The sequence below is a fragment of the Malurus melanocephalus genome, unplaced genomic scaffold (genome assembly GCF_030028575.1).
Source record: "Malurus melanocephalus ecotype Western Australia unplaced genomic scaffold, MMel_1.1 scaffold_140, whole genome shotgun sequence".
In the NCBI taxonomy this organism is placed as follows: domain Eukaryota; kingdom Metazoa; phylum Chordata; class Aves; order Passeriformes; family Maluridae; genus Malurus; species Malurus melanocephalus.
This window is the reverse complement of record NW_026623372.1, coordinates 161,818-187,903: the sequence shown is the minus strand read 5'-3', so window position 1 is coordinate 187,903 and position 26,086 is coordinate 161,818. Positions and strand designations below refer to the sequence as shown.

Below are 26,086 nucleotides of genomic sequence, written 5' to 3'. Positions count from 1 at the left end.
GTTTTTGTTTTTGTTTTTTAACAAGGGAAAATGGTAAAGACAGAAATGTAGAGAGAAGAATCATCTCTCGGAGGAGGATTACTCTTAATATTAAATATTCTCAATGACAACACTACAGTTAAAGAACACATTTCACTTGTGAGCAGGTTGAAAATCATCAAGAAGAAAAAGTCCCTTTTTTTTAGGAATGACATAAATTGCTTATTTCAATGCCAGTTTTTAAAGTAAAACAACCCAGTTACATGCTAGACTGTGTCTTTTAATGCACACACATCAGAAGTCTTTCAGCACTCACAARCTGAGTGCCTAATGCCTGACAGGGACAGAAAGAATTCCATGAAATGGGAAGTGTACATTCATTAATTGCCTCCCCAGCTTTATTTTCAAACCTGTGGCGGTGTGACAGTCCCATTACACATGCCATCTGCTAAATGCCAGCCACTGTCATGTGYGGATCTGAGAGGGAAACCTAATTTGTTCAATCAGCTGCTGGGAGCTGACAGAAGCACAGCGAGGACATCCTGTGCATCCCCTTCCTCCAGAGTCCATCCTAATGGGCAGTGATGGGGGCTCCTGAGCTGGGGCACATTCTGCTGTTTCTGTTCTTCCATCAGCACCGGGGATCCCCCTGGTGATCCCCCTGTGCCCACCTGCCCCTTCAGAGACCCTGAGAATGCTCTGCCTCTCACCTGGGAGCACCCAGGAGTCACTTGTGCTCCTTGAAGGAGAAAACACAAAGTGCTCCCACTTACAGAAAGCAAAGCAGACACTGAGCTGCTCTGCCCTGATTGCCAAATGTCAGGGAGACACAGCTCACACCCCATAACCTCATGGCTGCTCCCAAAATCATGGATAAGCCACTCTACATGACCTGGTAAAGATGATGCTGTTGGACTTCTTGCCCCAGAGGGGTGGGTACAAACAAGGTTGTGACACTCCCCAAGGTGCGGGACCTGGCACTGCTGCTCCCTGCCACCTCCATCAGAATTTTTAGGGGAATCATACAGGCATGCCCCTGTTATCCCACTCTGCATCCCTGCATCACATGTGGGACAGGGTGTCACCAGCCAGCTMCAGAATCCTGACAGAATTTTGAATGTTGTTTCTTTATTTACAGAAAATTCTCTTTAGCTTAAGAGAAAAGAGCAAAACTARTGACAGAACTGTGTACAGACACACTCTATACATCCCAGAGATGCTCATGGTTAATAACACTGCACACAAYTCGAGTTGTATGAATCAGATTTTCAATTAATGCAGCTGAAAGTCTGGCTTTATCATAAGGCCTTTGACTTCAAAGCCATTACTGTAATTATCCATGCAAGAAGCAAATTGAGCCATATCGCTATAATGACAACAGGCAAATTTATCACYGAGGAAGTGCTACCCATCGTGAGCAGAATGGGCACAGAAACTCAGTTCCTCAGTAACGTGACAAGAAAAAGCATTGGCCATGGTTTTTCATCAATTTTTAAGTAGCTTTTATTATTATTTCCAGGAGGGTTCTGCTTAAACATGATCAGAAAGAAGCAATTCTAGATATTTAGGTGATAAAGGTATAGATTTCTAGAATAAAAATGGAAAATAATTTCACAACCTTGAAGAAAATATTTACTAGACATTTCTTCTGTAATACATTTTATATTCCAGAGTATTCCTGATGTTTTCATGATCTAAACAGCATAGTGAATTATATCAGTTATTATAACTTTAAAATGGAAGTCATTATTATAAAAGTATATGAAGTAAAACTGAAGAAAAGTTAATGAAAATTACAGAAGTGTTTAATAAGGATAAAAAGAGGAATTGTCTTATTCTTCTCATCTATATTCTCAAAGGCTTCAACGTCGCAGATAATTTCAGACCAGAAGCTAAATTCACAGTGTGTAAACAATGAAAATTCAAATASTCTCTGCCAGCGCCACCAGCATATCTCTTAAGCACTGATGAATGATTTAAAAGAGCAGCTGCAAGCGATGGGAGCTGAAAGGGTCTGCCCTGCACAAGTGAGATAATTGGCAACAGCCATCTCTGTGTACAGATTCCAGATCTCTTTATTTGCTAAGCCATGAATTATTTATACGTGCTGCATAAAGTTCATATGTTGGGGTGATATTATCAGCCTAATAAATAAAGACATGGGGAGTTCTGTGAACCGCTGCTCACAATTAAAATACTTCCTCATTTGCAGCATTTTCCAGCCGATGCCACAGACAGATGTTCGTGCTGTTTGCTTTGGCAACCTTGTTGACATAAACATCAAATAGATTTATGCTGCTATTCACCCTCCCCAAGGCATTTAATTTTTTAATCAAATCTTTACTTCCTCAAATGTAACTTGTCTTGTAAAATAATCAATCCTGCCTTGTTCTCGGGCAAGCACTCCGATGGTGCTGCTTGTGTCTGCCCTGTGTGATACTGGTAATAAATTTCACGCTTACTTTATGTGGAGCMGAAATAAATCTGGTTGCTCTGAGGCAGCATCAGTTAACAGTGACTAGGGGGAAAAATGAGCAAGAGATTTGGTCTYAATTCCACTACACAAAACAGGCCTGATGAGTCCTTCAAAGGGTTGCTGGAATGAATAAGCATGGCCAGGTCCTCAGCCCATTCCATGGGATTTTGAGAGGTGCCTGCAAACAGCAGTGTGGGGATTGGAGTGGCACTGACCAGCTCATCCCACTGTTTTCCTATGGCCACTGAAGGACATGGGGCCTTTGGGTCAGAGGAGATCTTCCCTTGCTGCTTCAGGAAATTGTGTGTTACAAAAGCATTGACAAACACTCTCTAAATAAAATTGAATTTGCTGATGTAATTCCTGCTGGTGTCCAGCTCTTCTGGTAGGAGCTGCCTTTCAACTCGAAGTTGTGCTGGCTGTCACTCCAATTTACACCTTTTTGGGGCTGTTCCAACAATCTGCTTTCTACTAAGCATGARTATTTCCATTATAGTCAGAGCAGTCATGTGTCCCCAAAGGCTCTCATCCAGTAAAATAAATGAGATTATTTTAACTTCCTTTTGTAAGACAAAGTTTCTTTTCACCTTATTTAATGCAAGAGTGTTTTACACTCAGTTCCTCCTTCCTGAACAGAAATGAMCAGAACCCTACCCCTGCTGCTGAGGATGTCTTAACTGGCTCTTACAGTGAAACTGCCCATTCTGTGGAAAATTCCCTGCCTGATCCATGCTCAAAGAGCACCCACCTTTTCCATGACCACAGCAGGTAGCAGTTTGCAGACATCCAGTGGTCTGGCACCCATCAGCTCTTCTGAGGCATTTGTAACTTTGAGCGTCAAACATACAAGATAAATTCTTGCCCTGAGTGACCATGTGCTTGATTTTGCTCTTTGTACTATTAATTTCTCCCACTCCAGCTCTGCAAGACATCCAGCTTCTTTAGTATTTATCTCTGCCTTCTGATGATGCTTATCAGCTTTGTGTTTTATATTCCACCGGCTTCATCCAGCTTTGGSTTCCCAGGCTGCCAGGGAACAATGTGAGTAAGGTCATTCCCCAGACCAGCTCCTAATGAACCCTGMTGCTGATCTCCAATTAGCCTTTTATTCCTCGTCATCATAATCTACTTCCTGCTTTCATTTTGCTGCTACTTAACCTCTGCTCACAATTCTTTCACTAATCTCCCTCTTCTCCTTAATTAATATCCTCCAGTGAGGTGTCACATTGAGTGGGCTGAGCATTTCCTCCCTTTCAGGAGGCTTTGGCTAAGGTTTTAAAAAGTCATAATGCAATATTGTATGTGGATGGATCCAAAGAGGAACATGGAAAACATACAAACCTCAAGGCATGGAGCAGGGATATAACCACTGCAGTGATGAGATCAGCTGTAGAAGGGAGGTGGATGAGGAGAATTTGCTTTTGGAGCTCATGAACTGGGTAATGTACCCCTGAATGCAAGTACCAGAGGTAAGAGGGAACAATTTCAGTTCACATGGGGGTAGCTGACTTCCCAAAAGCCCAAGGTGAGTCTAAACAGAAAAAATCCCCATACTCAGCTCCCTCTCTTTTTCCAGGTTCTGTTCTATTTCACGCTATTTCTAATTGAATACCTCAATTTAACCTCTCTCAATTCAATTTTAATCCAGGCTTTCTGCAAACTTTGGAAAGAGATGAAAGCAAAAGTTAACATTCATCCCTATTTTTAAATTATAAGTTTCTKACAGGATTAGGTACCTGCTAATCCTAAAAGAAATACTGTACTGAGGGGGAATGTGTCTGGCATTTTCTGTATTTCTCCACTACTTTGGGAAGTCACCGCACAGCTCACCATGTCTGAGGAGGTTGTGCATTCTCTCTCCTTGGAGGCTTTGAAGGCAAGACCAGACTGAGCCCTGAGCAGCCTGGGCTGATATCCCATAACTCTGCTGGAGCAGGAGGTTCCACRAGAGACCTCCTAAGGCTTCTTTCAACCTGAATTCTCCCAAAATTTTATGGTTTCATGTTTAAAATATCACAATATGGYAGTGAGATGCTGGAAGARGTTTCCCAGAGGAGCTGTGGATGCCCCATCCTTGGAAATGTTCAAGGCCAGGCTGGGTGGGGCTCTGAGCACCCTGGTCTAGTGGAAGGTGTCCCCTGGAATTTGGAACTGCATCATCTTTAAGGTCCTTCCAAACCAAACCATTCCATGATTCTATGACATTCAAGGAAAAAAGATAATTCCTTATAACTGCAGCACGAAAGAAAATACTCTCAGTGCCATTTACAACTCTTTAACAGACTGAATACAGCCCRATTGGATATTTTCTGTTTATTCCATTAAAAACCTAGTCTAAATTGATTTAGATAATCTTAATTTATTCTTTTCCAAAAGTAAAATTTTCTTGCAACAAAATAATGATTTCCTAGCTAATCAAGTAATAACTGGTGCTGGATATTAACTTAAAAAACACCACCAACAACCCATAAATAAGATTGCTTCCCGTTGTCTGGTTATTAAGCCATTTTCCTCTCACAAGTTCTCAGGTTTTAATATACCTTTAATGCACTGACTGCATTAATAAAGGGCTTAACAAGTACCATGCAAACAGAAAACAAAAGCCAGCAATAAACCTTGCAGCTGGTCCAGCTGGCAGACAAGGTGAAAGAAGCAGTTTTTCCTCAGAGGGAGCCTTAAATCTTGCGGGATGGTAACATCTGTACTACCCACTGCAGAATAATGAGTTCATCCAAGGTTGCTCATACAGCTGGAAATAACACACAGGCACCCTGGTCTCGACATGCAGGAGGCTCCTGCCTGATTTGTGAGGCTTCATTATTTGAAGCATCAGAGGAAGCCTGTTGTCATAGTCATTTATCTCCTGCGAGCGCAGCTCGGATGAAATTTTGTATGTACGGAATGACCAAATGACAAGAGCCCTGGCTGGAAGCGGGTGATGGATCACCTTCCTCTGGGCAATGCYAGGCAGCTCATATTTACGAGCAAGAATCAAAATGAAAACAGGATCAAAACATGGAAAAGCAAGGAGCACATAGTGCTTTTCAGAATGAGGCCTTTTCAAAGGGGAGAGGAGTTTTGCTTCAGTTCCACAGTATTTTTTCAGGCACTGAAAATTACAGGCATTTTATATTCATTTTATTGTTAAGTATTCAGACATAGTAGTTTGGGGTGTTTTTTTCACCTGTTTTTATGTCACTGAGTATTTATGGGGAGTTTACAACATATTAAAGATGTATAAGAACACAGTGAAATACTTTATAATGTAAACGAGTGGACTACTTAAAGGAAGAAAAAATTTACTGAATATCCACAACAATCACCAAATTAATTTCAGACTATAATAACAACTAAAGCCATCATTTTAATKAATCTCAAACTATAGTAAAAACTGTGTTATTAATGGGATATAGAAAAGAATTTCTCATCCAACTTCCAAACCAACAATACCATCGTCTGTTTTTCTGCAGAAAAAGCTCTGTGGTACCTTCTGTTTGTGCAAAGGGGGTTTTGGTACCAGCCTGCTGTTTTGCAGTTGTACAGCAATGTGAGGGAGTGAGAAYGAGCATCTCCCACCCTGCCTTTACCCACGGGATTTGTGACCCATGAACTGCACACAAAGGGCTTGAGAAGAGAGAGCCAACCTCGGCTGTTAAGTAAGAAAARGAGTCAAGTGAATGCAAATGTGAATTATATAGTAATTATAATATAAATAGGACCCAGAGATTAGGTCTGTGCATGCTTTCAAACAGCAGAAACTAATTTAGGCTTCACAAGCCTGAGGAAAAGTTCCAAAAGGTCACAGTTTGCCTGGAAGCGCTAATTACAGACTCGTACACAAGAACCAGGGGTTGTGGCAATCATCCTGTATGGGAAAGCACTCTGGTCACAGCAGATAACACCCACCCAGGGACCTGGGATGTGAGCAAGCCCCRGGGATGCCTCCCAGCCCCCAGCACGCTGCTGTGCCTGTTTGGGGTCCAGCTGGGTGGGAACCTGCAGGCACATGGGCACACGGCTCCCGGAGGCCCTGAGCACATTGCAGGACATTCAGCTGTGCTTGGGCATTATCTCCCTGTTTCTGATGCAACTTGGGTTGTGTCTGACAGGTATTTTGGGTGTTTGGCCAGGATACCTGGCTTGTGTGGTCGCACACGGATGGAGCCTCTCAGGGGTTGCCCGTCCTGCTCTACCCAGACAAACAYTGCTGTCCAATATTGGCTTTCTCCCCTTTCCTGTGACCCAGGACCAAGCCAAGGACAGYTCAGATAGCTCAGAAAATCTGAACTCCCAAGAGCTGCACATCAAGCAGCAAGTAGCAAAAATTTATACTGAAGTGTATTTACAGCACTTGGTGGGATTTAAAATAACATTGAATCTGGGTGAGCTGATGAAAACCATATTTGATTTTTGAATAATATAGAATATAGACACCAGTTTACTCTGGAGTGCAGCAGTAGTAGGCTGCAGTCTTTAGGTGCCCCATAAAACACTTCAAAATGATTCTTGGGGTGGTCCTGTGCAGGGACAGGAATTCGATGATCCCCTTCCAACTCAGGGTATTCCATGTTTCTATGATGAAGAAATCTTCACTCAGGTTCCCTGACATATTGAATTCAGTGTTGTCCATTCCCATTTTCCCCTCAGCCACTTGGTCACATCCCATCATGTCCCACTCCCTTGTGAGATCAGAAATATTTGTACAATTCTGCAGTAAAGGAGCAGAACAGCTTCTAGAACTGATCCCAGCAGAAAAAAAAAAAAATTACTTAATTTTCAGTTGTCTTCCAGTCCTTGTGGACAGATAGCGCTGTATTCCTCTGAGATGTACTGAGGGAAAATACTATAGGGTGCTTTATAGGAGGGTTTTGCATTTCACAGTAGGGTGAGGTGGGCACGGGGAGGYACAATCTGTTGGTTCAGCCGGTAGAAACAACCTTCCCTTTCTCCTCCTCTGAGCCACCACCTGGGAGTATTTGCTCATGGAGTCAGCAGTAAAGAAAGTGTTTAAAGCTGTCTCTGAGCCTTGGTTGAGGTCTGCAGAGCTACTGACGTGGCTACATGGAGCTGCAGCCTCCAGCTGGTGCACAGCCCAGCAGTAAAATCCAGCAATCAGCATTTCACATTTGTKTAAACAGAGGTGTGCCTGTTGCACTTTTGCATCCACAGGCTCTTGACTTGGTTAATAAAACCCATTTTCAGTGCTAATAGTTATTTCAGCATCCAATTAAGACTCCTTAGACCTCAACAAAATAATTTATCCTCATATTCACCAAAGGACACCKGAACTGCCAAGCTCTGGCCCTCTTAGCAGGACCAGCAGCACATAGAAAGCGTTTACTTGGATTCCAGAAGGCAGTGAGACTCTCCAAGATGCTTTGCCTTCACCATGATGGGCAGTTTTATGGCATTATTAGATGACACTAAACCCATATGCTTTGGAAATCTTGCCATGCTTTCTACCTAGCTAMATTTAAGCAGAGATTAAATCTAGGTATTTCCTCCCGGCGCATTTATTATTGTTTTCAGGCTCTGGAGCGGGGTATTTGTAYTCTCAAACACAAGCCTTCCCTGTTTATCTGCCAGAGATGCTCCAAGTCACCATGGAGGGGGTCCTTGGGAAGGTTAGATAGGAGCTTCAGCTTCTTCAGCTCTCAAAAGCAAGAAAATGAGTTTCTATTATTTGACTTTGGGTATTATGGACGGGAACACTCCTCAGGAAATACTGCCCCAGTAACGTTTGACAAGCAAACCTTTTTGTTCTTCAAATCCTTCTTTGAAACTCAGCATTTCTGTGCCACCCACAAAGCAAACACTCACATGTGTGTCTGAGGATGGTCTGAGGACATCCCAGCAAAGAAAAGCCACAGGAGGATGTTCCCCCTTGCAGCTGCCCTGGGTCTGCCACACCTGACACAAATTCACAGTGSTGTGAAAACACTTAACACATAATGATGTGCTCTAAGCCAAAACGGGTTATTGTATTTTTCATAACTGCTTTAGTGSTGTGATAACTCAAAATCCAATCCTTCTTTCAAGAGATGTCTCCAAAGGCWCTGAGGATGCTCCAGGGGCACAGGAGGCTGGGCTTGCTGGAGCCCCATCCCACCACATGCCCAGGGCTCCTCTGCTGCTGTGGGTGCCCAACTGTGGCTGGAGGGAGCTGGGAGCAGCCAGCACCAGGGAGGACTGGCCCTGTGCTTATTAAGGCCATGGTATAATTACAGGCTCGTTATTGGATCGCTGCTGAGAGGAGGCACTGCAGAGCTGCACACTGGCCCCAATATCCGTGGCTGTGCCTTAACTCCTCACTCCAGCACCATTGAATCACTTCACAYGCTGGCTTTGCCACAGGAGTGCTCCCCTGCATGCTGATGGCTGGCCTTCTGGGCTAGGAAGGTTCCTCTGCAGTGAATAGACTGAAGATTCACTGAAGCTTTCAAAACCACTCTGGTAATTTATCCATCGAGGAGCCTCTGTGCCCCTTGTTGTCACTGCACATCCGATGGACGTTATTTTCACACCTCTAGCAAGGTGGAATTACAGGACCTGCTTGAGTTCTCCAAAGGAGCTGGTGATAGCAGGAAAAAAATCAAACCCATGTGTCCTAACAAACATTTGGCAGCTGGTTAGGGCTTCTCAGGCCACTGATACCAAATGTGTCTTGGAATTCTCCAGCTCTGGATATGGGTCAACGAATTAAAAACCACCTCTTTGTAAGTACATGTACCATAGGTGTCCACATGTAACTCAGCATTCAGAGAACTCCACAGTACTATACAAAAATCATGATTATTTTCTAATGGAAAGGGAAAAAGRAAAGCAATCCACCTGGTTTTTGCAGATATATTTGCCTATATGTGGAGCTGTTTTATAGCTCATAAACAGCCCAATATATCCAGGGAAGAGCTAAGCTGTACACTTCCATTATGGCTTGCACTGATGTTTACCTGAGCATAACAACTGCTAATTACAATCTGGTTCCAGGAATGTCATTGATGAGGCCGTGACACGCAACATTTTTATGTGATATTTAATGCAATAGATGGCCAATGTAGTTAGGTTTAAAACATTGCTTTATAAGCTTGTGCTTGGTGAATCATTGATTTACATCTGCTTGCCCAGAGTTAGTGAAAAYATCCTGGTCCCCAGATTTTCCATTGCTTTCCTGGGATGGCAGGTCTGGCCCAAATGGCACAGGTTAAAAGGTCTGATTAAATGAAGGAACTGAGGAAGATGCAGAAAGAGGTTCATTATTCTCCTGCCTGAAGGCATGAACCAACCTCTTATTRCAGGAGCTGGGCAGACTTGTCCCTGAAGGGTACATTATTGCAAAAATCCTGAAGAGKGTTAATTAACCCATCCATGGGTGGAGACTGGCTGCAGAAGGAGACACATTGCTGGTCTGTCCAGGAGCCAGTCCTGATTTTCCTTGGAGTACTGTCTTGCAAAATGAGGAAGGAAATGGGGGTCATGGTACCTAACTTCAGATGTGTCCATAGGCAAACCACTAATTCTCACTCCACATTTGGTAAAATCATGAAAAAGAAAAAGGTTGCAAAAGGCTTTTTGTATCTTTCCATAATTTAAATTAAAAACTTCGTGCAGCATTTRTTTTCCAACAATAAAATTTCTTCTTCCTGTATCCTGATAAATATCAATATAGGGTTATCCTGGGATGTCAAATGATATTAAGCTACTCCTGTTTGAAGAGTCATAGATGTGAAAATTGCTGCCAAAAATGTCTCTGTGACATGGCCCACTCATTTTGATGGAGAAACTGAAGAAAAATGTGATTTGATTCATTCACAGTGAAAGACAAGTGTTGTGATCTTCTGTCCTGAGGCAGGAAATATTCAGACACTTTTATTCAGAAAGTAGAACCCCTGGTTTTCAGATTAATGTTACAGACAACATTTTCACACGAGTCATCTTTCAAGTGATTTTCAGGGAAAAAAAGTTCCCCAAAACCACTTAGAAAAAGAGCAGATGAAACAGACTGACCTCACAARTATATGGGCAAAACAAAACAAACCAAAATATTACTTTGTTAATGAAATTCATCAACAAAACCATGTGATTTAATTTAGCTTTTCTTTGGCATTCAGGCCTGTCCAAATCAGCTGGTAATCCCATGACAGAATGAAATCTAGGAGATTTCCCAAAATATACACCTCCTCAAAAAAAGCCAACGTGTTTATGCAGTAATGACATTAAATATAGTCACAACACGAGAAGCAATGCTCAGAATTTTATGTTTGTTCACCTCAAGATGAAAAAAAAAAAAATAAAATCCTGGGGTTTAAAACTTGAGCTGAGCTCTGCCCGTGGTGCTGGATGCTGGTGCTTCAAAGTTTGTTTGCACCCTCCCAGCTGCTGGCTGAGCTTATCTCACGCTGTTCAGGGGCTGTGCAGCACATGAGGCAGCTTTAGTGACCAATTTTCCCACTTTTCTGACCACCTCCRGCCTCCATGAAAAGTTCCCTTGCACAGTGAGTGCTGGTTTGTGATTATTAGCAAAATACCCTTCACAGGTTATTAAAGGAAAGCGGGAGGAATGCCAGTGAGCAGTCACTGACTGGGTTTAGAGAGATGGCACTGGTTAAGGACACAACCTGGGCTTGGATCCTGGTCCCAACAAGCATTAATGCCTCTCCTAAAACAGCCCCTGCCAGAAATCAATTATTTCATCCAATGCCTTTCATGACTTAAGACTCACCCACACTAAAAAATCCTCTGTGTGTGGTGATCTCCAGAAATACCAAAGATTTCAGCCTCCTGTCATCTGTGTGGGCAGGAGCTTGTGTTGTGTCCACCTTAGTGGGCAAAACAACCTGGATACCTAAAAGCATTCCAAACTGAGAATAGTTCCTCTCCATAGTAGAAGGCTGAACATTGTTAAATCTTGCTCTGGACTCTATGGTGTCAAAATGTGTTTAAAAGCAAAGTCAGGACAACCTGCCACAAAGCAGAGCCAAGTGAATTGATGAAACTTGGTAGTGAAGGTCTTTGCTGACTTGAACAAAAATCTGGAAAATAAAATAAATGTGGAATAACAAAAGGACTTTTTAAGGCTCAGCACAAACTTATTAAGTGAAAGCAGCAAGTGATGCTCCTAAGTGTTTTCATCTCCCCATGGTGTTTCCAACTTCCACCAAAAAGGAGGAAAGAAGATAATTAAATTCTCAAGAAACAGCTTAAGGAGCTGAGAAGTTTATAGCTCTACATGCTGCCTCTGTAGAAAAAAAAAAAAAAAAAAAAAGCTTGCAGCACTTTTCTTTGAAACTCATAAAACCAGACAGAATGAATTTATGTCCAATGACATGAGGAACCTGACTCAGATCATCGCTAATTTGGTTGCACTGCTCCTTCATTAGTATGATTCACTCTCAAAGGAGATCCTAAAACTGCAAAGATTTTTCTAATCYGTACTTTTGTACCACTTGTTACTTGTGAATGGGATTGAAACATGATTTTGTCTGCCAGGACATAATGAATGCTATTTTTAAAGATTTCCCAGGCCTATGGGCACCCCTCAGTGCCTCAGAGCCAGGAGGGCACTTACAGAGTTGTCATTGCTGGCTCAGAGGACACACGTGAGGAAAGCAGATAAACTCACATAAATTCCTTTTGTATTGGTTCTTTAGGTRTTTTGTCAAGCACAACTCAGTTACAACATAACATTTTGCTCTACAGCTGCAGAGCTGCCTGCTAGGGAAGGCAGAAATTACTTCATTCCTGTTACCTGTCATTACTGATCTACAGCACCCAGGCTAAGCTGCTGAGAAGCACAGTGCCAGAGAGGACAGCCAAATCAGGTGACAATATTTTAACATTTTTCTTACAAGAGTCTGTTTTCTCCAGAGAGAGAGACAGCTTTAAAGTAATTTGACCTGCACACGACAGACAATAAAAGCTCCCAGTCAGCTGAAGAAACAGCTTTCAGCAGAGATAATCTTCAAAGAGACAGGATAAACAGTAGTGGTTTTAGGGCATTTTGAAACAAAACAATCTTACTGTTTTTGGAAGGACCATAGAAGAAGACAATTCACTGTTTAATTACACTGTTGTTTCTCCTCAAAGTGAAAGCTGTTTCTCCCCGAATTGGTCACTGAKTGAAGAATAACACACAGTGCAGTGGCCAAGGCCCTTCTCTATCACCAGCAACCATGCTGAGCATGAGWCAAAGCTTCCCTCAGCCCTCGTTACAGACCTCTCCCCTCCATAAAACCACCAATTTTCTTGGTGACAACCCTAAAAATGATTAACACCCTCTTGATAACTCATGATTACAGGGAACTTTAATTAGCAGGYGGGTAGGCATGAACATTTTCCATGAACAGCACCCCCTACCTCCATAATTTTTGTTGTGTTTTTAATGTCACTAATTGCAGAAATGCACGCACTGCCAGAGGTCTGCCTCTCTATTCCCCTTTCCTCAGAGCCAAAAGGCATTAACCCTTTGTGGGGAGCCCCACACCTGCCCAGGGGCATCGAGCTGGCCAGGATCAGAGTTTGGCTGATGGAGGAAGACCAACTTATGTAAAGGATGCTACGCCACTGTCKGCAGCATAAGGGACTCGAACTCCAAGTTCCAGGAAACCTTTGCCAGTTCTGGGTATCCAACTGGAACTCTCTGTGATTTCACAGATTTTTTTATGAGAGTGAAGACACTGCATTCAAAGCACCTGAGTGTCAGAGCACCAATTATCCTGCACCAAAAAGGATTGCTTTCCTTGCTTTTCCCACAAATGGCCTCATTAGGAGYCGAGTTTTAATGGTGCTGGCAGGTTGCACTGGAGAGAGGGAAGGAGTCACTGCAGACAAAGTGTACCCATGTAAAATGGAAATAATAAAACTGTACTTGACTACAGGGGTGGTAATTGATAAAGYTTCATCCTTAAGAGGAGAAGGAGCTATCACCTGAAAATGGGCTTTAGTGCTTTATTGGCTGCTGTCATTCAGCCTTGCACCCCATGTGCCTGAGTCCCACTAAAGAAACATGAACAAATTGCTTCCCAGAATCAAAATCTGCAATTTCTTATCCTTCTCTCTATGCAGTTGAAATTTACATCTCATTTCAGATGAGAAAAATCCATCCTCAATCAAATTGATGTATAAAATAGCAAACCACTTCCATCCAGATTTTATTTCTGTTTATCTTACAGGGAATCGGTGGAGGTGCCTGTGCTGGTTTATGAGAGGAGGTAGAAGTGTAAACCCATATTTTATGGTGAAAATGACAAGAAGGAGTGACCTTGGTCAAGCAGATATTGCTTTTTCAACCACRTCTAGAGGAGATAATCTAACAGCAGTCTGCAAAGCACCACATTTCCTTAGATCCTGCTACAGTAATTCAATCATGAGCATATAAAATTAGATGAAAAATAAGGTAACTAGCCTTCTGGGACTGAGTGATTGCAATAAATGTTGCCTCCTGACAGTCAGCATTACACTGTCCTCTTTCAAGAGAGGTTACCTTTTATTACAGCACGCTGCTCTCATTTCAGCCTGGGCCAGGTAGCAATGCTGTTAAATGCAGTCTGCAGGACAGCAAAAAAATCTTTTAAGGCAACTATTTGTTGCCTTTAAAGTACCAAAAGAGTGAGCAGAAAAATCGCAGCTCTTGACCTGTGGGATCAAATGATCAATGCCACATCTTTCTTGGGTTTTTGGGGTTTTTAAGATAGATTTTTTCCCTTCCCCTTGCCTGTCATTCAAGTATCCTTGAGTATTTTATGAACACTGATTAATAAAATCCTACAAACCTTGCCATAGATTGTAGAGAAGTTCAGCTGAGCCACGGTCATGTTTGTGGCTCTAAACTCAGAGGAATTTGCAACAGAAGGTCACAAAGGAAGGCAGAGAGTGAAATTGAGGTATGGTGGAGGTTATTCTCTGYCAGTACAGAAATTCTTTTCAAGCCATAAATGTTTGCCCATGCATTTATCCTGTGGACAGCTGAGAAAATACAATTTTTTAAGCCAGTACAAGCTTGAGTACAGTAAAATTTACTACCTTCAAAGATACACCAGTGATCCCTATGAAAACACATTTTAACAGGCAGTCACAGAGCACACAGCAAGCCCTGAGCTATGGGTGCTTTTCCATGCRTTGATGCCTTTTATACATATTATGGAGATTTCTGCATTTTATACATATTTATGCACAAATTAATGCATGTTATAGYTATTATGGAGAAGAAAGCACCAAACAGCCACAGGTACTGTCTGCCACTGTCTGGTCTTGAGCTCCAGCTCCAACTGTGGGTTTTTTCCTGGATAACCCAGCACCCTGARGAAATGAGGCATGGCCAAGCTGTGGAGAAGGAATTCTCCTGTTAGTGGACCCAGGTGATTCTCCATCAAACCACAACACATATTTACACGACCAAAGCCCTGACAGGATGATATTTTCATCCAGAAGTCTGCCCTTCATCCAGAGCAGGTTTTTCCACTGGCCTGGCTCACATCAGCTGCAATAGSAACCAGAGGGAGCTGTCCCTGCCCCAGGGTACCCAGAGCACACCTGATGGATCCAGTGTGAAAAATGTTCCTGTAAACTGCTTGAAAGCAAATAACCTCTCACTTTCAGTCATGTAAATAAGGTATAACTCCACCAAAGGCAATGGACTGATTAATAAAATCACAGAAAATGGATATTATACCAAGATTTCTGTATTTTCTCGTGTCTAGATAACTTTTTTAAGGTATCTGAATGGAGACACTGAGATGAGCTCCTCAGATGAAACTGTGCTGTATTTGTGCTACAGTGAGATTAGAGTTTGAGGTTTAGTCCTGAATAATGAAAATTCAGATGAAGATATATTCAGCAGATGTAAACATATCTAACCTTAATGACCTTAAAATTGAGTTATTGTTCAAAGCAGCTGAGAATCAGGCCCATAATTTATTATGCAAAATAATTCTCTTGTGTACTGGATTAATGTACATACAAATAAAACTCATTAATCTCTTCAGGTATCGCTGCAGGTTTTTTCTGGATGAGATCTAATATAAGCAAAAACAAATCACCTCATAACTGTTGATAAAGCCCTTTAGAAACCTTGATCTTGTTATTCACAAATGCTTCTAATTACGGTAAARCAATTATCTTGGTGCAAAGGAAATRGACAYTGTCTCTGGTAGCTCCTGAGAGCTGTTCTTGAAGTGAAGGCAAGAAGAAAAATAAACAAGGTTTTTCTTTTAGAGAGAGGAACTTCGTAGGTAAAATATTTACTACAGACCTGAATGGTTATTGACAAATGACATTTCTCTGCATATGCCTGCCAAAATGATGAATTCAGATTTACAGGTAAATCCATTAAGTTAATTAGTCCATTAAGTTAATTAATGCAATGTCCTATTAATTCTATTTTTCTGTTCTGTGTTGTCAGATTTTTTTTTAATACCTCTAAGTGTCTCCAACATGCAGCCTATAATTTGCTTCCAGGGGAAAAAACATGTTTTTATTGTTGTCCGGGTCTAGGTGTTTTGCTTTTCACTATGGTAACCAATTTACTTCTCGTCTTTATCTTGATTGTTTCCCATTTTTCCATCCCAAATTCCTTCTTTACCCTTGGTGTTCACTAYAAACAGTGGGTATATGCCAGAGAAGGGGCAGTCCCTGCATCACCACAGAGATCCCTGATGTCCCCCTGCCATGGGCACTGCCATCCCAGGCTGCTCAGAGCCMTGTCCATCCTGGCCTTGAACACTTTCAGGGATGGGRCATCCACAACKTTYCTGGGAAACCTCTTCCAGTGCCTCATCACCCTCACAATAAAGAATTCCTTCATAATATTCGATTGAACCCTACTCCTCTCCTGAGCTGTTGAAAATAAGGGATTTCCTGTKTCCTTGCTGTTTTGCCAGCCTTGTTTCAGAGGACACGGAGACGTTTGAGCAGCTTCCATCCTGAGAGAAGATGATGATATGCAAGCATTGTGTGTCCAATTTTGGATAATTAAGCAGAATTAAATTACACAGGATTAAGTTTTATGGAGTTCTGCATTTAGTCTTAACAGAGCTGGAGAAAACTTCAATGACCCTTCTCCTGACATGTATCCTTGGCCTCTTGGATACTCAGGCATTTTCAAAACAGGAAATCTCTGTCARACCTGCAGATTATGCCAAATTAATCTATGAATGAATGAGTGATGATGAGTGGTGGAAACACCAGATATTCTGCACTCACACTGTCCATTAGGCACATTTCTGTAAACTGCTTTTTCTTGGCAAACTGTTTCCTGGTTGTAACTTATTTTCAATCCCTCTGTTCACAGTATTGGTTGATGTACTTGGAATTTAATCCCAGCCACCCACTGTGAACCCCACCTCACTGGATTATGATAAACTTTTTGGTGTTTTATGTCCTCCAGGTTTTGCTGTTACTTTTTTTCAAGATGCTTGCGGCAGCTAGAGGAATTTACCTCTAYCTTCAGTGCACGTATACACAGAAAAAGGTTGCAAATATCCAGCTACAACTAAAAACACAAAACGGGAAGAAAAATATCAAGAGTAAAGCTTTAAAAGCAATGTGACCCAGATATTGATGGCCAGTCTTCCAAAGCTGCCCACAGGTACACAGGACGTCCAAAGATCTCAGCGCTGGCCCTAAATCCTGCCCTRAGGCACAACAGCTGCAATAACAGAGCCCAACACATACCTTCACATGTCAGGAGAAAGTATTCCAGATTGTGGCTGAAGGATGCACTGAAATAACTACAGTTTTCAATCAGATCACAGGACAGGCACCTCCTGTTGAAGTTCCCATTTGTGTTGGCGCTGGAAAAGTTAATGCAATTCCATGAAGGTCACCGAGCAAATGTTATTTGAAWGCAACATTACTTGAACCTTACTTGAGAGCAAGAATATAAATCTAATGTGTCCAACATTAGTAAGAGACAAAGTATTTCCATTTGGTTGAGTTTAAATAGCAGTAATGGATTTTTTTCCCTCCTCCTGCTTGAATGGAGAATRTATAAATGGATACTGATGTCATTTTGCAAGGTCAGGTGGTTGTGAAGGAAGGTAGAGATTTTGAAAGAAAATTATGGGTGCAATTCCACAAGAGGAAGTAATGATTTGGTGGATGAAGGCATGAAACAAAGGAGGAATATTTCTACACTTATTTATACTATAACAGACAATAAAGAGCTGGAATTGCTTTCTTTAAGTTTCTTACTGGTCACATCACTGGTTTGATTTGTTAGCTGCTGCCTCAGAGGCCAAAGCCCTTTTTACAGGTTGAAATAGTTGCTCATATAACCTCCAAGTAGAAAGGAATGATTGTATTTAGGGACTTGTTTTTGAAGGAGGCAACGTGGCTGCCTGTTAATTCGCTCACAAATACTGCTGAGAGTCCACTGAATGTTGAAGATTGAATTTTARGTTATTAGCAAATATTAATAGGCAACATTTTGCACCACTACAGCATTTTGAGACTTCAAGAATATTAACCAAGATATCTTTCCAGTATTACTGTAAAGCAGTGAGTGTTTTGCTACCATGTCAAGAGATGAGGCTCAGCAAATTTTTTTAGGAACGTAGAGACTGAAATAAGTAGATCATGGGTTCTTGTTTAGGGTCAGAAAGCATCTCTGATTTCCACCCTAATTAAATCTACTAAATCAAACATTAAAAAAAAAATAGGATAAAAGCCCTAAACAGATCTTCATCTGTTCTTTCTCTGTTGTCAGTGTGGGGAGATGAGGCTGATGAGGCACCAGGGTGAGATGGATGCCAAGATAAGGAGGGATGGGGAGCATCCTCCTCATGCCAGCARCTCTTGAACAGCTGTGCCTGGACTCAGTTTTTAAAGTGAGGTTTTCTTCTGATTTCATTAAAAATGTAAGGTTAATACAATTTTTTTTCATTTTCTTCAAGAAAATAAACACTCTCAAAAAAACTGTGGAGTGCAATGAACCGGCATATAGGTTCTCAAAAGGAAAAAGTAATTCAGMCACGAATAATTTATTTTGCTCTATTTTCCTTCCCACTGAGGGGAAAAAAAAGGCATGATGTCATGTGAGAGAAGGAAAATGTACTGACTGTCCCTTATGAACTGAAACCATCACCAACTCTTTCTGAGAAGAAAGACAGGACAAATTAAATAATGATTCAAAAGTGTTTGTTTAAAAACTTGTGTTTCCTCCCCTTCCTACTCTGCTTCCACAACATTTCAAAATAGCAACACTACCAACAGTTTACCCATAAAAAAATAGCCTTTTACTAATCATACACTTAGGGAGGATGCAAAACCCTTCTTCTTCTGGAACTGCAGAAAAAGGCTTCTAAATATAGCACCCYGTTAATTCTTTTCAGTTTAATGAAGAGGTGAGCTACTATCAAATTTCTCAAAACCTCTATTGAAAAGTATAAAAACAATTTATACCATTAATTTATGTATTTCTGAATTCTTTCAAGTACTAAGCCATTTTGTTGGAAAGTTTTGTGACAGTAAAGCTTGAGACTAATTTAAAATTTGCATTAATATGAGAAAATTGCTAAATGCAAAACATTTCCAAGTGTCATTTTGTTCATTATGGTTACATTGTTCTGTCTTTTCCAGTGGCACACTGAAAGATCTTGCAATGCCATTAAAGACAAAAACTTTAGGAACTGCTTCTGCTGCAATTGCTTATGATTCGTGTAAAATTGAAGAAATGGGAAATTCTGTATATGAAGTTAGTAAAACACATACCTGTATAAATGTCTCCTTCTTGGCAAATCTTCTGTGCTGTGAAAATAACTGGAGGGGAAAAACGAAAGTCAATTTTACCATTAGAAGAGTGCTGAGYGATCTCATACAACAACATCTTCACTCATATTGCCATTTCCATGGTCATGTAAAAGCAAGGGAATTTTAAACTGAGTTAGAAAGAGATGGAGGGGGCATATCACTGCAGAGGCTCAAGAAAGCACAATTGCAGGCTGCACTGCAATTAAAWCATGCATGGAAAACTTTGGGTCTCACACTGGTCATGTTGGTGGATCAAAAACAATCAAGTGATTAAGTGGAAAACATCCACCTTTTTACCTCAAGATTCATGGCTCAGGCTTTCCTTTAAAAACCTTTCTTTTTTTCTCCAGAGAAAGTTTTTAGTTCTCTGGCCACATTTTAAGCTTTGCCCAGTTAGATAACTAACCAGGRTCTGATGGGAAACCCACTGAAATGTCTTCTTAGAAGAAAGGAAGGCAGAGTACAAAGCTGAAGAACACTTCACTGCCCTGGTTTTGTGCTGAGGCAGGGGAGACCTGCCTTCTGGATAAACAACACAAGCTCTGTGGGCAGTGGCAGCTTCTGGAGGTAAAAGAGAGACACTGCAGGAGGTGGCCAAGCTCAGTGCCGGCTGTGGGGTCTGAATTAAGCCCCCAAATGCATTTCATATGGGTAACAACAGAGCACAGGAGCAAGTGTAGCACCCATGGGATAAATAACATCAGGAGGGACATTCATCCCTGCTGATCTGCTTCCAACAAGCTGCACTTGCCCAGGAACATCTGGAATCCACATCTGGATTGCAYAAACTGTGTGTTTCCTGCTAGACTGGCCAGTTAAAATGCCARTAAGACTTTGGTGCTAGTTTGCTTCTTAGACCACCCCTGGAAATGTTCAAGGCCAGGGGTCTGAGCTCCAGTGGAAATTGTCCCTGCCCATGACAGGGAGCTGCAACTGGATGACCTTTAAGTTCTCTTCCAGCCCAAGCCAYTCTGTGATTCTCTGTTTTTATGATTTTATATTGTTCTGAAGTTATTGGTAATKGAGAACATTCAAAACCTTGAAGAAACACTGCTCAATGATCACYCAAAGTTTGTTTTATTCCAGAGACTTTCCACTCCAATGTTCAATGACCATAAATAACTGAGAGTTGAGAATCTGGTATCCACCTGAAACTTTGAATGGAAAGGAATCTACATGAGTTCAGCGAGCTTTCSAAATATTTTCTCATTTATTTATTGAAGTGTATTTGAAAAAGGGAATGTTTACACAAGTTCTTTTACAAGCATTAAGGGTAAGTGTGAAGAAGGGTGGGTTTGTTYTCTTTTTTCCTTTTTTYTTTTTAACTAAATACTTTTTTTCTCCCACTGCAGTGGTATTTCTGCAGGCCAATAAAAGATTCTTTTTAAAACTGACTATCTTAAGTGGTTTATGAAAACAAGATTCTTTCCTACAGAGGCTAATATCAAAAGTTGCAGCAGGAGAAATCACTCCTCTTCACAAATTAATTTAATCATCACAGAAAGAAGTTTGAAATGTACAGATTAATCAAAGTAACACAAGATACATGTAATGGTGTGAGAGGTTGAGCCAAAATGGAGACAATTCTCCTGCTTTCTTATCCCCACCTCATTTTGCTCATGGGTTTCAGTGTATAAACAACTCCTTTGTAACTGACCCAGGGCCCAGGGCTAAACAAAGCAAGTCTGATTTGTCAGGCCAAAGGTTACTTACATTTTCTGCCTCTTTTCATCATATGCCAGTATCTTTGTCACATCCCAGTCTCCAGATGTAATAGCYTGTAAGTCATCATTGCTACTGTTGGGCTGCCAGAAAGAAAAGAGAAGTCAATTTCTTTATTAAAACGTGTGAAGAAGGGAACCCTTCTGGCTCCGCTGCCCATGGAAAATAAACAATGCATCTGCAATTTCCACCATTACACCTGCTATTTCTGTGAACCTGCAGGCACAGGAATAACAGAGAGTCAAAATCACCTTAACCATAACTCCACTGATGATAATGAGKTGAAATCAGCACAAAGCAACTTCAAACCCCTTCCTCTAATCCAGTGTGCCCACCTGCTTCTGCTTCACCTTTCTCCACCTTGGCAGGGTGGAGATTTCCTTACCTGCCACTAAAGTGGCACTAAAAAATATATAAAAAAAAAACAACGACAATGTTTGGAAAGAGACAGTTGATTGACCTTTTCTTTTTAAGTATTTATTTTGGAAATTCATGTTATCTTATGTCCTATAAAGCATCACTGGAGGTTTTATTTTATGCACAAGACCTTTCTGCACCTCCCCATGCTGCTGGCACAAGCTCAGACACCCCTTTCTATGGCTGTCTGCCTCAGGTGAGAGCCAGAGCAGCAGCAGCAGCAGTGAGTGCTCACCTGTGACGATGACATGGCAATGTGGTAGAAAGGCCCACGTCCTCCCTGGGGAATGGCCCGGACGAAGAAAAACTTCCGACCGTCCTTGGAGAAAATGGGCTCTTCATTCTGTACAAGCAGCAAAATGAAGGGTTGTGTTACTGTTAATTGGCTGTATTTAGGATTGTTCAGCACTCCAACCCCCTGTGAAATTAATTCAAGGCAAAACAGAAAGTGCTCTTTGACAGCAACCCGAGGCAAACAGAAAGCTCGCTGAAAACTGGAGCAATTTTTGAGGATTACTGCTTCTCGCTCTGGGGAAAGCAGACACCTTTCAGCTGCAGGAAGACAGGCAGCAAGGTGAGTTCCTTGGCTATAAAGCCAATTCCCATTTGCTAAGCCAGAAGTGCACACATGCAGCTGACACGGCGCACTTGGAACCTCACTGCTGCAAGCCTGGCAAACCCTGTTCACTCTGCTGGAAGAACATCTCTGCTCCTGTCCTGGAGGAAACACAGCTGAACAGCCCCTAACTGCTGCCTGTTTCTACTGTCCCACAAATGCTTGTCTCACTGAATTATTTATGGAGGAGAGGATCTGTTGCAGAACTCTCTATGGCACGGAACTCCCAGGTGAACGTGGTGATTGACTTTTATTGTGCAGCCAGAACTTTCAACCAGACAGAGAACAGACTCAGCAGAAGGGAAATCAAACACCACATATGGCCAGCAAGCATCTCCTGGAAGGGTRTCTTCCTTTTGTGCAGGAACCATGAGGCACATGAGAAGTCTGCATGAGATGGCTGAACAGCAGATTAATTACAAGGGAAGGCAGAAGGATGACCCACGTGCTGGGACACAGGAGCACTGCACCAAGAGAACTGGCTGCATGGAATTTRCTCTGAACCTTGACTAGTTCAAGTCAATAAAAAGCTGAACCTTTGCTGAAGCTTTCCTGTGATATCAGGATTTTCTGTGGCTATGTGAGCTCTGCCTTCCTTAGCCTGGCTTTGTGAACCTGTCTTCCTCCAGGGCAGTCAACAAGGAGATTGYTGCCAGCCTCTTCTGGGTCCTCTGCATTCAGTGTTAATCAAACACCTTGATTTTCTGCTTGGCACATGCCAAGATACCGCACTGAACCAKAGGGAACCTGATTGTACAGGGAGACTTATGGCACAGCAAAGGAATAAACATTTTTATTTCCCATAAGCTACCACATTATTCTTACTGCATGTTTCTTTGCTCCCAGTCCTCTACTGATTAATTCTTTTCCACTGCTTATCAGATTTATCAGCGCTATATTAGGTGTTCAAACTGTTCTTTTTTCCTTTTATTTTCTCCTGCTTAGGTTTTCAGTGTATTTTAAAATGTGCCCATTTGCAGCTTGTTGCAGCTCTATGAAGTAATGGTTTCATTTGTTTCTGACATTGTTCTGGAACCTGAAACACGAAACTCTATATTATTTCCAAATGTCTTTCATGACAGGAGAAACCTCATTGAATAATGACTGTGATAGCTCAGGCAAACCTGCTTGACAGGTTTTCCTTTCCTGAGGTAGGCAGCAATGAGTTCACCCTCCATTTCTGTATCTGTGCCTGCTGCATTATAGATTCCAGCAATGTGTCTCTGCCAGCGAGGGCAGGCTTTGTGCACATGAGTCTGAGGTTCATCCAGAGCTGCAGGGGAAGGAGGTTCATGGCACAGGTGACAGATGGGAGGTTTTAGTGCTGGGCTGATGCTGCAAGACAGGCTGTTTGCACGYTCCTGTCACTGCAAAGGCAACACAGGAATGCAGCCAGAACTTTGTGACAGGGATGATGACTTACCCCGTGGTAGACAGGGGGACAGACTGAAATTCTCTTGGAACAGGCTTTTGTCATTTAGGGAGCTATACTGGGCACATTATTAAAAWATTCTGCATGTGATATGAACTGTCCAAGCCTTTGATCGACCATTATTGATTAAATTCTACAATACTGGARCAGAACAGCCCTTCTTGAAAACCATAGATCAGGTTAGTGTAGTAAAAGAAAATACTTTTACTATGTACCAGGTATGGAATGTTTGGAAAATTTTACCTCAGGAGGTTTATGGACACAGCTGGTATCAGAAGGCACAAAAAGGGATTGAACAAACTCATGTTTCAGTAACATCTCTTACAGGGAATAGATGYGGATATAGTCTCTAATGTCTGTAATCTTTTCATTGTAGATGATGGTGAAATATGAGAAAATTGTGCCACCAAACACGTCAGCTCTGTTGGAAAAGAAAAAGTGAGGGGAGGCTGCTGGACAGCTCTGAACCTCCTGGAGGGTTCAGTGCTGGAGCTCAGAGCTACACAACTCAAAGTTTGTGTATCTGAAAATGGCCAGGAGAAGAAAACAAGCCTCAATGGATTATCCCAAGTTTGGCAGAATCAGAATGGGTGAGAGAAAATGCCAAATGCAGTCTGAGCTTCTGTGGGCCTTACAGAGAAGCCCAAAGTCCTGGAGTAAAGAATAACAATTAAAAAAAAAAAATAAATAAAAAGAAGGGTGTATTCAATTGTGTTTGAGCATCAATGGATCTGCAGCCACCAGAGAAAGACTCCTCTGGTAAAACAAGGGAAGACAAGGTGCACACAGGATGGTGGGGAGCACACAGGATGGTGGGGAGCACACAGGATGGTGGGGTCTCTGACCTTGAGGATTTGTGTGATCAAATGTGCACTGGGACAAATGTTTAGAAGAGAAATTATCCAATTTATGGGGAGTTGGAATGTATGAAAGCTTTGTGGTCCCAGGAACACAGCTCCACTRAAATCACTCACACATTAACATGGGTCAAAGAATAATCATATTTTAGCCCTACACACTAGAGCCCCAAACTGGTTTGTCTGTGCTCAGCACACYCCCTGCCTCCTGTTCTACAGTGCCTCACATGCTCTTGGCTGGGCTCCACCAATTTCCTCCCAGAAATCCCTGGCAATGCAGATTCTTTGCATATTGGTTTTATTACTGACTGAGAGTTATGTTTCCATGAGAATTATGATTTTCTGGTTCATCCTTAGGTTTTAAAGAGGAAACAAATTAATCTGAATAACTGAATGCTTTCCAATTGATTCTCTGATGCATTTTCCCTTCCTCAGCAGTCTCCTGACCTCTCTGTCTGATCCACCTTTGCCCAGACCCCAGAATTAATGTTTTTGCTGTATGGGCATTTATTCTTTCTGTGARATGTCCCAATGCTTTTAGTGTCAAAGGCCCATAGCTCTGACAAACAGACAGGTGTGACATGAATCCTGTTAACCCCTTGCATATTGGTAAATACCTTGTTTAAATCCAACAAAGGAAACCCCTGATGCTCAGGAACTGTAATGGGGTAATGAAGTCACCTCCTCTTTAGGGCACAGGGGGAAGATCTTTTTCCATCTCCTGACACCCTCAGCCCCTGGGGCAATGTTTCATCCTCCATCCCTGTCCCCATGCTCATCTGTGTCTGGCTGCATCACTCCTGAGGCCATCTCAGAAGCCAGGGCAGCTGCAGCAAAACTCAGGAACAACAGCTGGAGAGGATCCTGTGTCTCTGGGTACCAATCCCCCACATGGGATGAAATGGGGACTCTTCATTTAAGCACCAAAAMGACTCTTTGTAGCCCAAAGCAGCTTTTTCAGCTCTGGCAGATGAATTTGGGTATTAGGTCAGTTATGAGATAATTACATAGCAAAAGGGCTTTACAGAGTKAAAAAGTGGGTCCTGTTTGTAAATTCATCTGAACCCTGCTTTTCATTTTTAAAATCTCCTTTCATACCTCCTATTAGCTACATGTAAGAATCAGGACTGGGTTATCATKCAGGATTAAAGCAAGAGAGAAGTAAAAAAAGTCATGCAAGGCTTTTGACATCTCAGCCTCTTAAGAGAATGAGTATTTTAGCTTCAGACTGAGGTCATCTGAAACACTGGGGAAATAGGACTGGAAAGAAAAATGCARTACAAAGAAACTCTTATCAGGGGAGCAGTCAGCCCATGCAGGCAGTTTTGCAGGTTACAGGTCTTGAAACAATTTTATTGTTATCTCCTGGTCCTGCCAACATCAATGTCAAAGACTTCAGCCTTTGGTAGAGTTGCAATTGCACCCTGGTTTATAATKAAATTATTTTCAGGCCCCATTCATAATTAAATAAATAAACCAATTAAAATGCCAGTAAAGTTTATCTTCAGCAGGTGCTCAGAAATTGGCTTATTTCTCCCTTGCTGACTCATTGCCTATATACGACCATCCCCAGCACTAGTGGAAAATGGCTTCTTCACAAAAATTGAAACAAAATTGCTTATACCTATAATTAGCCTCTCAAACAATTTGTGTATTTAAGCAAAAGTATGAGTGAAGTTCAGTCTGGCAATTGTGCTCAGAAGTGCACAAGCAAGTATAAAAATAACTATAAATTTCCAGAGTCCCTGGACAGTTTTAGTGAGCATGTGCCACATCATCTGACAAAGAGTGACAGATACTTTCTAGCAAATCTTGCCTATTTCTCATTATATTTTAAGTAGTTC

General features: G+C 41.8%; 1 protein-coding gene across 1 annotated transcript in view; it reads right to left on the bottom strand.

The window, feature by feature from the left end:
* Positions 1–26,086, bottom strand: part of DPP6 (dipeptidyl peptidase like 6) — a gene marked incomplete at its 5' end in the record, with an annotated part of 163,475 nt that overhangs the window by 15,984 nt on the left and 121,405 nt on the right. The window contains 4 exons of the mRNA XM_057371082.1: positions 17,123–17,241; positions 19,160–19,207; positions 20,912–21,003; positions 21,573–21,680. Of these exons, the coding sequence (XP_057227065.1) occupies positions 17,123–17,241; positions 19,160–19,207; positions 20,912–21,003; positions 21,573–21,680 (367 nt within the window). The remainder of the gene's footprint in view (positions 1–17,122; positions 17,242–19,159; positions 19,208–20,911; positions 21,004–21,572; positions 21,681–26,086) is intronic.